This window comes from Acomys russatus, chromosome 21, assembly GCF_903995435.1.
Source record: "Acomys russatus chromosome 21, mAcoRus1.1, whole genome shotgun sequence".
Lineage (NCBI taxonomy): Eukaryota > Metazoa > Chordata > Mammalia > Rodentia > Muridae > Acomys > Acomys russatus.
In genome coordinates, this window is record NC_067157.1 from 22,739,403 (window position 1) to 22,753,168 (window position 13,766).

The window sequence follows — 13,766 nt, forward strand, 5'->3', positions numbered from 1 at the left end:
TCTAATTTCTGACAAACTATTTTTAAAAACTAAAATGGCATGCTATTTTGAGATGATTTATTAGTATATAACTAAAGTTCATACATTTGTAAACTAATTGTGATGGCACGTTTAGAATAAACCATATTAAATATAACTGAATAGTAAGAATACTTAACTTCATGTATGAAAATGATCACCTTAATTGGGACTAAAGTCAATGAACAGAGTGACTATCCTTCAATCAACATGCCTGAGACTAGAATTGTTTCTGATATTTTCCCAGAGTTTGGAAAATTTGTATGTACATTATATGATATCTTGAATATGGTACTCAGTCATAAATGGAAAAATTATGTTTCATGTACATTTTTAAAACATATCGAAGGCAACCTTATATGCTATTTTAAAATTAGTTCTGTGCATGAAAATGGTGTCATGTGTAGAGTTTTCCACTTGTGGCATTTTTAGTAACATTCGAAAGTTGGAGATTTGTGGAGATTTAAGATGAGGTATACCCAATTCTGTATTCATAACAATGAACAAGTGCTTATATAAGTTACGAGTTAAAGGCATTTGATTTAACAGGACATAGGACTCAAATGGAATTCAATACAAAAATCTGATCAGGCATTAATCTTAACTAAAACTGCCTCTTTTCATCTTGGCTTAACCTCTTTTCAAAGTTTCCCTCAAGGCCAGAAGTTTGGTCAAATAGATAAATGGACTTTTGTTGCTCTGGTTCTATATGATTGAATCTATCACTAGATAATTTTATTAGGGAAAGGAGTTGAACTTTGCAAAGAAATTAAACTTCAGAGGAAGTTTGATAACACTTTTCCTTGACTCATAGGTAAGTTTCTAGGAAATAAACATAATACAGGAAAAAAAATCATATCTACAAATTCATTTTTTTGTAAAATTTAAAGATTAGAACCAAATTGCAATGGTTTTTAATTGAGGTTATAACAAATTATAGATTTGGTAGTTTAAAGTAATCATACATACATACATACAACTATATGTAGAAACTTCTGGCATAGTCGTATTTCAAGCTGTCCTCATGAGTACATTAATCTCTTCTGGGGGTTACAGAGTGGGCTTTCACCTTTCTCACTTCTAGAGGACACCCAAAGTGCTTGGGCCACAGCCTCTTGATAAGATCGCCGATAAACGTCTCCCTCTACCTACCTAGAAAAAGCTCTCAGCTTTTAAGGATTCCCATTGGTATTGGGTCCACCCAACATATTTACTCATGTCATTTAACTAATTCAGCAAAATCAGTTATTATTGATGGTGTCAGTAATTTTACAGCATGGACATGTTTAGGGAACAATTATTTTGTCTATCACAAAAGTGTATGGAGAAAAAAATGTGAATTAAGAACTTGTGATAGTGGACATTGTGCACGATGTTAAGGATATGTGATGGGCAGAATCATGATATCCGTGGTGAAGGATTTATGTATATTGCCATTTATAACAGTCCTATGACATATTGTAGAATTAAGGAAACTAAGGCACATTTGCCCGAAATTGGTTGATAAATGGTAGCATTTGGTCTAGGACTCCAAAAATCTCTGGTTTGATAATTCATAAGCTGACTAATAATGGCCATGAACAACAGTAACACACCATGTTAGAATATATTCTGTTGCTAAACTACTACTTTTGTAAAAGAAAAATCTGTATGAAAATTATCTATGGGCAGAAATTCTGAGTAATTACTTTCATTTTATTTACTACCAACATTTTTAATACACTATTTTTATTAGTGGCTATTATTATCCAAACAAGTAAAAGATCCAAGTTCTTTTAAGATATCCAATCCATTAAATGTTATTTAAGTGACTGTAAGGATAATTGTCGTTGATTTATTTTGAAAATACAATAAAGACTGTGTAAGCTTGGAGTGAAATTGCTCAGTGGAAATGCACAGCCAAGCGTGATTTTGTTTTTCTTTTCTGTAGCTGAATGTGGAGCCAGCTAAGCTTAGAGGTTGTATACTTAGGACAGACCATGAGTTGTCCTGAAAGATAAATGAAGTGGGTGTGAATCAACCTTGAAAAGTACTCTAAAGCAGGATGCCAAGGTGAGCCCAGATGGAGGTATGCAATGTGTAGCACATTTCCCCCATGGAAACAAGGTAATTAACAATAGTTATGTCACCAGACTAGTCAGGGAAAGCCCTTAGCACCTCCAAGTTAAATAGTTTATGACCTTCATTCTAAATGAAAATGTAATCGACATTCCAATTTGAGACATCTCTCCCCTCTACCCACTTCTATGGAACAGTCATGATTCTCTCAGCTGTGATTAATGTTTCTTCTGTAAGGCATTTAGTTCCAGGGACAATAGGAAATGGAACAAGAAGGGCAGAGCAACCTCAAGGAATGAAACTGCATCCATAACTAGGGCACCTTTCCAGAAGCCATTGGCTACATGGTATCTGAAGGATGTGATGTGAATTTACTTCACAAGGATTTAAATATGTAAATATCCTTTAGCTATTTTTAATCATTACTTCTAGGTGAGCCTGAAAGAAAATGGCCGAGGAATTCATTAAATTATCAATTAGGGCATGTTGCACGATGGTTTGGAACACTCATTTTTATTTCCCAAAGAAGAGCATTCAAACTTGACAACTCTGTCACTGAGAACACATAACCCTTTCACAGCTTCTTGACCTGCCTAAAATTTTGGTTTCTTTCACTTGGGAACTGGCAATGTATCAGTTCCCAGGTTTCCCGGGATGAAGGAGACAATGTGATGTAGACTCAGCAGGTGGACGCTAGCTGCCCACAATACAGACTCACAAACAATTACATTTGCTGTTCACTACTGTACTGATAAAAGATCTAAAAGGGAATCTCTTGAAGATTCTTTTTTAAGGTTGGGTTTTCAGCACAACGCTCTATTTGAAAATTGTCCCGTGGAATCCTGGGAAGTGAGGCAGAAACAGGAGATGAGACGGGGATGGTGACAACTGTAGAGAATCAGGACCCAGTGTCGGTCAGGATGCCAATGACATGGGCTAATCTGTTTGTGGATTTTCCACGTGCATGTTGAAAAGCTGAGGTCATCATTCTCCACTTCTCCTCCACTGACTGGTGAAGATGGCTCTCAGGGAAACAGTTTCGTTTCTTAGCCAAGCACCTCTTACGCTTAGGAAACAGTCTTGTCTGCTCAAAGATGAATGCCACGCATCAAAAGATCATAGTTCCGTGATTATGAATGAGGAAGAGTCAAGGAGCCGCTCTAAGATCTCCTGTACCATCAAATGCACCTGCTGAGGGCAGGGAGACTGTATTGCAAGGAGATGAATGGTTCTTACAAATGTCTGCTCCTCTGGTAAATCAAAAGCGCTGATAAAGCACTTGACCATGCACCAGAAGCTTCTTTAATAGATAGCGTTAGCTCAGTTTTCCTTATTTTTAGTCTGCCATGCAAAATACCTGCAACCCAGCAGCCACTGGGCAGCTAGAGGGGGTAAAAGCAGACCGACAGAAACTAAAACCAAGAAAACACTAGTAGACACCCCCAGCTTCGGATTTACTGAAAGGGTGTGAAGGCTGCGAAAGGTGAGTAACAACACGCGTTGGGGGCTTGGGATTTCATTAACCATTGAAAACAATAGAAACGCTCATTTACAAATGGGGCGATGTAAACAGACACTCCTATTACAATAAAGTATGAGAATTAATAAATTACGAGATTGAATCCGCTTGGCTTTCTAGGATGGCAAATCACTTTTGATGATAGAGTCTGACCTCTCAAGAATATAGCCCTTATGCCCCATTGTCTATGTAGTTACTCAGAAATGTAATGTCTACTCTACACCATCACTGGAGGTCCTCGGTGTGGTTAAAGTCATCCTACACAAATGCCATTTTCCAAGTAGGACAAAGCTTGTTGTTTAGCTAATTTTTTTTCCAGTTTTACATATTTAAATATGTGGGAAAATGGTATTTTTTAGTCCCAGGAAGAGTTCTCACCACTTATAGCAGTTTACACCAATGGCTTTATTTTGCATTGCATCTCAACACTACACCCTTACTCTGTAGCAAGATTAGAGTTCCTCTTCTGAACAGCAGGCCCCAGAGAACATCTTTTGGTCCAGCATGTTGCTCCCTTCAGCTTTTCACCCGCAGGTGGCAGCAGCGGGCTCCAGAGAGCTTGTCTGCAGGTAACTGCTGGTGTCAATTCTAGAGTGTCACCAACCAGGAATGGCACAAACCCAGCAGGATGGCCCCAGAGGTCGGGGAGATGAGTGCTCAAATTTCGTCTGATCCTCCCATTGTTAAGAAAGCCGTCTGAAGCATCAAACTCCTGCATGTCCGCTAGTCCCCAAATTTCCCAACTTCAAACCCCAACTCCTTCCGGGCCCCTGTCCCAGGGTCATCTTCGAAACTCTCCAAGCGCCAACAGTTCTGGTCCTTGGGATCCCGAACCTGAGCACTGGGTTTACCGCCACAGTGTCCTCCCTCCTCCCTTGGCTCTCTGTTCTCTTAGGTTTCCTAGTGGGGCAGAATGCCTTGTCTGCATCCCCTTCTATAACCTATTAGTCCCTTCATCCCTAAAACACACCACACTGAACACACACACACACACACACACACACACACACACACACACACACCACACTGAACACACACACGCGCGCACACAACACACGTTCACAGCTCTGGCTGGGCTGCCTGAGCAAGACCCACACCAAGCAAGCAAGCCATGCCATGCCCTCTGGACTCCTCCTGCCCGATGCCTCGCCACATCCTGGGACACCGCCGCCGCAGCTTTTGCGCGCCGCAACACCACGCCCGCAGAGGCCAAGCGGGGCTGCAGCCCGCTCGCACCTCTAAGAAGTTGTCGCCTGGGAGGGGGACCCCGGGCTTCGGAAGAGGTCCCCGCTCATCTGAGCGAGGTGGGGGGCGCCCCGGGAACTCTGCGTGGACCCCGCACTCGCCCCGCAGCCCGGAGCGCCTACAGCCCGGCCGCCGCCCCCGCCCCGCCCCGTCGCGCCCCGCCCCCCCGGGCAAGCCACGCGCGGAGCGCAGGGCGGCCGCGGACTGCGCGGGGAGGCAGGCGGCGCCCGGCGCGCGTTTCTGCCGCCCCCGGAGCCCGCGCGCGCGCGGGGAGGGAGTGCGGGGGGCGAGCGCGCGTCCGGCGGCGGCCGCAACTTGGCGGGCCAGATGCCCCAGGGCGCGGCGGCGCTGCCAGCCTGCCGCTGCCGCCCCTGCGGGCCCGGGGCGCGTCTCCTTGGGCGGTGCTGCCCGCGGCGCGGCGTGTGCACCGAGCGAGTGAAGGTATGTGCGGCGGGCGCGGCTGGAGCTGCAGCCGCCGCGCAGGCAGGTCCTAATGCCTGTCACTTCCCAGGACATTGGCAGCGGCAGCAGGGAGCCCCCGAGCCCTGGGCAGGTTTGCTTGTCCTTCCCCGCGATCTGATTGGATAAAGTGGGGGTTCGACGGTGGCCGACGCGGGACAGTCTGGCTGTGGCAAGGGTCTCTGAAACCATGGGTTATTGCAGTGGCAGGTGCACGCTTATCTTTATCTGTGGCATGCAACTGGTAAGTGACGCTTGGGTCCTCTTGTTCTGTAATGTGCCTTTGAGAGAGTGGGCAGGGAGTGTAGTAAGAGGTCTGCCATTGAGCAGGACGAAAGGAAAAAGAAAAGAGAAAGGTGACATACCTTACCTGTATTTAACATGGATTTAGAGGTGCAGGAGAAGTGAACCTTTCTGCCCTAGCCCATTTCTGTCCCTCTAAAGACAGTTTTGCAGGTGCAGGTTAAACTTGTTATGCTTAATTTCTTTAAGGGAATTGAGATATAGCTCTTCTTGTTTTAAGGTTGTCATTCCTGTTAATGTAGCAGGGTGGTTGTCATGTATATATTTTACTATATATGTGTTAAGTGGAAATACAGAATCTCAGACTTTTCTTTCATATACTTATATTGCGGAGTCTGTATTCATTGTCATTTGATATTTTTCTAGGAGTATATTGTCTTATAATTATCTTTAAAACTCCTTGTTTAGGTCAGATGGTAGGTATTCTTAGAGCATTCTGAGCTGGAAAGCCACACCGAGTCCTGAAAGTGTGGACTGGAGAGAAATGGACAAACTCTGCAACACCATTGGCTCAGAGTGAACTAATAACCTTTAAATCATAGTTGCTACATGTCTGAGAAAAAAATAATATCATGTCTTCCATTAAGTATGTTATTGCCACTGAAACAGATACTGTTGTCTGATCATGCAGAATGGAAGATTGTGTGTACTTTTTGAGGACTGTCCTATAGCTGCTAAGAAGGCGAGAAGACAGGGATGTCTCTAGATTTCAATTGCTAAGGGCCATGGAAGGAGGGGCTGAGGGGTGTAGGGATGAAAAATGACGACGCTGGCAAACGGTTAATTTGAAGTAGTCGGTACTTACTTTCTTCCTTGACACCAAGTAGCTTCCCGTAGGAAGTACAGATTAATCTAATAGTTACCCTCCTGGGCTTTATAAAGGGTGGAAGATTATGGGATGGAAGACAGTTATTGAAATCTCAGTCATTACAAAGTGCTTAAAGGAACAGGACTTTGCTATTAAAACTGACACAAGAATTTCTTAAGTTTTCTTCACTGTTTACCAGTTGTGAAGACCAGACCGGCAGAGAGTTGGGTTTTGTTTTGGGGTTTTCTTGTTTTTTTTTTTTTTTTTTTTTTTTTTTTTTTTTTTTTTTTTTTTTAATATTTAGCTAAAGTGGAGTTTTCAAGGCATTTCAGCTTTGACGTTTTCCCTCCTTCTTTTCAGGGAAGTTCTCTGATGATGTATTCTTGGTTTCGTGAATTGTGTGCTATGGACTTGGTTGTAAGAAAAAAGAAGGAACAATAGATATAATTTTAGGAATCTTATGGTTTTTCAATGCTGTGTAAACTGGCTTCTATACCTTTACCATAGTTCTGTGTAAATTTTGTAGCAAAGGACTTTTGACATTAATGATAAGGTTAAACAGTGTTTACTTTGTCAAACTATCTCTATACCCCAAATACTCCAAGTTGTATTACATTTTCCAAATGTTTTTAGTTTTGTATATGTTTCAGGATATTTTATATTTGCAGATTCAACAGTTGTAAAGAAAGCATAAGACTGAGAATAGGTTGGTGGGTGTAGCATTCTTCTGTTCTTTTCAGGTTAAAAAAATGTAATTTAAGCTTTAATCCTTTCGTGTAAGGAGTTTTTTTTAATGTAGTATGGCAAGTGTATGTATTAGGATCAAAAGACACTTTGTGTGATGGATATAAATTCTGAAAGTCATTCAAAAATATAAACATGCTAATGAGGAAGCTAAATGCATAAACATAATGCAGCTGTAGCTGTCTTTCTGTTTGTGCCTGTGTGCATGTCTGTGTGCACATACGTATGTGCAGCCATGTACTATAGAAGAGCTGTAATACTTAAGGGGAAGGAAACTGCAATTGTGGCTAAGTTCTCTGGCTGAGCAGAGTTGGCTCTCAGGCAGGAGTGCTCAGCCTATGAAGTGCACATTTGAGTCCCAGGAAGGATTTTATGCTTTATGAGAATCGTGCTCTGTCTTTATTCTGACTTCTGTGCCACCAGGCTAATGTAATTAGCAGCCATGTTAATGCAGAGGGAGAACAAAAACCAAAGGACAAAAAAAAAAAAAAAATAATTGTTTTGATGGGATGAAATAATCACAGCCTTTAGGGCTTAATAGATTCTTGTTAATTGTTGTGTTGTAGAGATCTTTATGTAATTTGACATAAAATAAGTCCTTCAAATAGTTGTAGAACATGTACAAATGAAAATAACATGCTTTTCACTATGTTGATAGATATAAAATGTTGGTGCATCTTTGAGGTAAAATTTTATTTTACATGAAAACCAGATTCCCAGCATGAGTTTTGACTTGTGCATCATTGACTGACAGAAAAGTTTACCAGACTTTATTTACTTGTGAAATGTTTGCCTTGTGCTGGGACATTTGAACACTTTTTACTTTTGTAATTGCACCTTAGATTTGTTAAAACTACTGGAAGCCAAAGATATCTAAGGTGAAAATCTTTCTTCTTCTTCTTTCTCCTTTTTCTTCTTCTCCTTCTGTAACTTTCTTATATTTCTACAGGCCTTAGTCTCTAACTTTATAAGTAGAGTGCTATTTTTTTAGTTGAAAGATTTCCGCAATTTACAGCTAACCTGAGAAAAGGATTCAGTACCTTTAAGAACTATAGAAATAGAGACCTAACTTTCCTGGTTATTTGCAAAGCACATGTGATATTTTGGACACTAAACATGTGATAACAAGTGATGAACAGGGTCAGAAGCTCCAGAGGGATTTTTAGTCAGGAATCTGTATCCTTGCTGTTAATTATGATATATATATATATTTATATATATATAAATATACATATAATGTATATACATATGTGCTATGTATGTATATATGGTAATATAATATTTGACAGAGTGGAAGCATAAATAAACATTTATTATTTAAATATCTGGAAATCAGATTATGAGATAAATGACATACTATGATAATTCAATCTAAAACTTCCATTCAATGTGAAAGTGTCTGCAAGTATCATAAATTGAAATCTTTGAGCTGTGAGGTTAAACTGGCTTCAGATATCAGGGTGATTTTTGTGAAAAGGAGTGTGATTTCTGGAAAGAGATTTGTCATGTAGACAGAATCCAGAAGTTAAGCTCATAATCTCCAGAATGTAATTTCCTTGTTATCATTGACGCCTTCATTGCTGAGAACCCAAAGATTTCAGATAGTAACAGAAATCATCACTGTGTGTCCTGTGGTGGGTTTTAGTTATACTGGCCAAGAACAATTTTCCTTCTTATTTACAGCCTTCAGGCAGCTCATCATAGAGTCTACCTTTTATCATCCAGGTTTCCTTTGAGTCAAAGGCTACTTTATGTTGATGTTGAAAAAAGTATTCTAATATTTCCCAGTGGGAAAAATAACTCAACTATAATATAAAAGAACATAACTTACTTTAGATTGAAAATACAACTTTGTGTCCAAGTATTGGAGCTCCAGCTCACATGGGTATTGGGGGCATCAGAGTCCTGTGTAGCAAGGTGTACATGTCTCTAAATTAATGAAAGGCATCTAGATTTTTCTCTCAATAGATTAGCACTTGAAAATGACAAAATGTGGTCTATGAAATATTACTAACTTGGAGCAGGTGCCACTAACAATCAGCTTAGCAGCAGTGTGTGCAGCTGTCTGAAACAGCACACTGGAAAATTAAGAACGAGAGTTGCTTTCTACTGCACAGCTACTTTGCACTTTAAGAGGTGCGCATTGATTTCAAACCAGGTTACAGGTGTAGATATAAAGAGAACACAATTCTTTTAATTATAGCATATTATGCAGTGCTCACCAGTATTTGATGAACATTTGATTACTTCGGAGAAATTAAAGCTTGGACATGAAGAGGCTTGGGCAGTGTAGGTGGAGTGTTACGGTGATCTTGGGGTGCTATCTCTGACATGTTGTTCACAGATCTAACTCAAGAAGAAGAGTGAAAATTCCCATATGGCACTTTAGAAAGTTGTGAAATTGAAACATCCCAAGGTCGTTTCTGAGCTGCAAAATGGCTTTTTCTTGTTTGGAATGTGTTCTACACAGGTACAAAAGAGCATTTGTTGTTGCTGTTGTATCTTTTTCCTTTAAGCACTCTTTCCTTGTAATTAAGCGTAAGTATTTTTACTGTGACGTTTGCCAAGATAAGTATACTGACTTCCCCTGCTTTCTGGCCCCGTACCATTCTTTAGAACAATAGCAAATGGCTGTGCTGTTGTATGTCTCATGTCAGGAAGTCCCCTTCTTCAGATCCTCTTTCCTCCTTCCTCATAGCAAGCTTGGGTTAGCAGCCCCCTCTGTTCTCTAGTGCTGAGCACACACAAATGCAGTGTCTCAAAGAGGTGACTGGCCATGGCCACCTCCTCTCCCCCTCGGGGCTTCTCCCTTTGGGGTCAAGTTTTCTTCTTACTTAAACAAGAATTTTATAGTAGAAGCCAGGGATTCCTTCAAATAGGAAGCTTCCTTTGTGTGTGTATGTGTGTGTATGTGTGCGTGTGTGTGTGTGTGTGTGTGTGTGTATGAGTGCATGCATGCATACTTTTGTGAAAATTACAAATTCAGAGATAGAAATAGAATGATCACACCCTTGTCTTTATAACTGAAATAAAATATTATAAGTTTAGTATCATTTGCATTAAATGCTTTTATATACTACAATTCCCTGTGACATTTAGAGAATGCATTTTGCTCATACTGGTAGACTTTCAAATGCTATTAAGTAATTTTAAAATTAATATTGATAAAAATGAAAATTATTCTTTTCAAGTACCTTGGGACACACAAGCACGTAGGGAAAGGGCATCCCCCACCATGTCATGTAGTTTGTGACCACTTCCGTATGGGAACTTGAGAGTTGTTTGTTTGTAGCAGAGTAAAATACAATACTTTGTCACTTAACAGTGAGAATAGATTTTGAGGAAGGAATCATTAGGTCATTTCATTGTGTGAAAATCACAGAGTTGGTTTTTTTTTTTTTTTTTTTTTTTTTTTACACAAACACGGGGATCACTTGCTACACAGCAGGGGGTATAATATTGCCATGTTTTTTTTCTCTCTTTAAAATTTTTTTTCTATTTTTAAGTTGTTCACTTTACATCCCGATTGTAACCCCTCCCTCATTTCCTCCCTGTTGTGCCCTCCCTCCCTCATAGTCTCTCCATCTTTCCCCTAGTCCTCAGAAAGGGGGAGCCCTCCTCCCCTAACATCTGACCTCAGCCTATCAAGTCTCATCTGGACTGCCTCTATTCCCTTCCTCTGGGGCCTGATTGGCCACTCTGCCAGCCTATGTGATCAAAAAGTGGGCAACAGAGTCCATGTCAGAAGTAGTCCCTATTCCCCATATAATGGGATCCACAAGGAGACTTTGCTGCCTATCTACTGCATCTAAGACTTCACCATGCATGGTCCTTGGTTCGTGTGCCTCTGCAGCGTCTCCCTCCTACACCCGGATTTGTTGACTCCATTGGTCTTCTTGTGGAGGTCCTGTCCCCCTAGATCTTTCTATTCCCAAACTCTTCCATAAGACTCCCTGCACTCCACCCCTTAGTTTGGCTGTGAGTCTTAGCATCTGCTTGAATCCCTTGTTGGGTGGAGTCTTTCAGAGGACCTCTGTGGTAGGCTCCATATTCTTGTATGTGTCTGCTGCTAAATAAAGCATTTCAGAATGTGTGGCTGTACATAGACAACTTGGGGCACATGTATTGCACGCAGGGTTCCTTTTATAATTCTCTTTCATAATAGTCATAGAATGAAATAGTATTTACACCTAAGGTCTCTAATCTATAGGAGAATAAAATTGTAATATGTGTTCTTACCATCCCCAACAAAATTGGAAGAATTATGAAAACAACATGAAACATTATTTTCTATTATCAGACTTGGGTGGAAAATGAAATTAACAGACTGTTTTCCCCTGTAGTGTTCCAGGTGTGTTCAGATAGAGAGGCTGTTAATGTTTAGGGAAATTACTTCTTTCATCTTTCTGAAAACTGTATTTTCCTTATATTTTTTTTTGTATTAGTTCTAAAAAAGGCATTACGTATAATGAATATGAGCATCAAATTCTTAATATGCAGTAAGCTGCATACTTTTTTGTGTGAGATTTCTGAACCTGAAATAGGAAAGAATAGCCTCTAGTTGTAATACTTTTTACTTTTAAACTATATGCTCTGTGCTATCCCTTATTTGAAAGTTACAAAGAAGTTAATTTTATGTGCACTTTCAGACAAATCAGTTATGAAATTGTATATTTTTGCAATATAGTATGCTTTAAAAAACCTAGCTTTGATAAATACTTTAACAATAATGAAAATTTACATATTTATTGGGGGCTTGGTTTAAACTAAATACTAGTCTTTTACTACTTTAAGATTTCCTGCAGTAATATTCCTGCAGCAAATATTAAGATAATCATTTTACAGAACTAAAGACAGCTTTAAAGTCATCTCTTAGCATGGCAGAAGATCTTGTTTTCAAACCCAGTTATATAGGACTTAAAAAACAAAACCAAAAACCAAAAACCCTTGTACCTCTGTGCCTCGCTGACTGTCTTCCATGTAAGAAAACAGTATCAGTGGTTCCTAATAACTACATTCTTTTGCCATAATACTCCATACAGTACTACTTAGGTTTAGAAAGTAAGATTGATTTCAGGTCTCTGTCCCAACCTGTCTATCCAAGAAATCTGACAGCTTCACAAATATGACCTGTTGGTGTGTACACCAATAAGTTCAAGAAAAACTTGTCACTGTTGAGCAAGTATACCGCGCTCTTCCACTCAGAGGCCATGTTCACTCAAACTCTAGAGAGTATACTTGTGGTATCCTGGTGAAATAACTCCTACCTCAGTTTCTACAATCATTTTAGTTAAAGTTGCTGTCATTTCTGGCTAACGTTGACAGGTAGCCACTCCATGAAGATTGGGGGCATTGATAGGCATGCTCAGAGCTGATTCTGTGGGAAGGGGAAATGGACAATGCAGCATGTGGTTTATTAGTTTTTGGTAGAGGCCAACCTGCAGATTTTAAATTCATCTAGAACACCATTGAATGAGAAGAGGTACTGGCTGCTGATAAACTGGATGGAGTAAGTGTTTAGTTATAACATGAGCTAGTGTGGTAGAGAGGCTTCAGGAACTTTATTTTTCATTCATGTATTTATAGAGCCTTGAAACATGGTCTCCCGAGCTCCCTTACTTTTTCTAACTTCTTAGTCTGTGGAGAGGCCACACAATCTAAATATCTAAGGAATTCCCACAGGTTCATATCTATGGTATTTAAGCTGACTTCAAAGTGCTGCTGGCCACTTAGAGCTGTTCATCAGTACATACGTACATACGGTCTTGAAAAGTTTCCAACCCAATGGGAGAATGAGGTCATTTCTTCCCTTGATTTCTTGCTGGTGTGAAAGAAAGCTTTTCTTCTGGACCAACCATGGCTGGATCTCACTTCAATCCCAGTCCTATCCAGAGGTTTAAATAGGAGACATGGAGCATCTTCTCATGGTTTCCATGTCTTTGTAATCAATAGGGATGTAGAGGAACCCGAAGGCAGCCCTCTGCTTGGCAATGGTGGGATGGGATTGGATTATTCACTGGCAAAGCCCCCTGTCCAGATAACTTCTTCCTGTGCTAAGCACAGCCTTGAAAGAGAAAGGATGGAACGTGCTTCAAAAGCACAAGATTGAGTCAGAAGCCAGATTGTTCTCTGTTCAGTCTGGTACTTCTGGGTTGTTCGTGCCATTTATAGTTTGGGTTCTGTCTCCTCATTTGAAAAATGGGGCAACTAATTCCTGACCCATATTTCTTGAAGGATGCTGAGGAAAATCCAGGGGAAGAAAAATGTTTTAAATGTCATTGTAATTATTAATGGTTTAATCCTTTGCAATCGCTCATCTCAGGATTCGAGGTGTAGTTGTAAGTGTGCTTACAGACTATTGCCATTTGTACCAAGACAACTGTAGCCCCAGGAGCAAAAACTAGTTTTATTTAAAATATGCTTTTAGTTCATCTACTCCTAAATTTGAGAGGTTCCCTATAACATTAGCTTCTAGAAGACTGAAATGGATTTAAAAATACATCTTTTTTAAAACATTATAAATACCCATTGATCAATATATAAATACTTTTATTAATTCTTTGAGAATTTTATGATTAATATCTTGATAATATTCACCTCCAAAACTGTCCA

At 40.1% G+C, this 13,766-nt stretch overlaps 1 protein-coding gene across 2 annotated transcripts in view; it reads left to right on the forward strand.

Annotated features, from left to right (window-relative positions):
- Positions 1 to 5,224: 5,224 nt before the first annotated feature.
- The window catches only part of Nkain2 (sodium/potassium transporting ATPase interacting 2), a 1,044,320-nt gene continuing 1,035,778 nt past the window's right edge, over positions 5,225 to 13,766 (forward strand). Inside the window, exon 1 of one of the 2 annotated variants that reach the window (XR_007832587.1) lies at positions 5,225 to 5,543. Coding sequence is in view for 1 of the 2 variants with exons in the window: in XM_051164285.1 (XP_051020242.1) it covers positions 5,490 to 5,543 (54 nt within the window). In the remaining variant the exon portion in view is untranslated. The remainder of the gene's footprint in view (positions 5,544 to 13,766) is intronic. The other variant, XM_051164285.1, reaches the window with a different exon arrangement.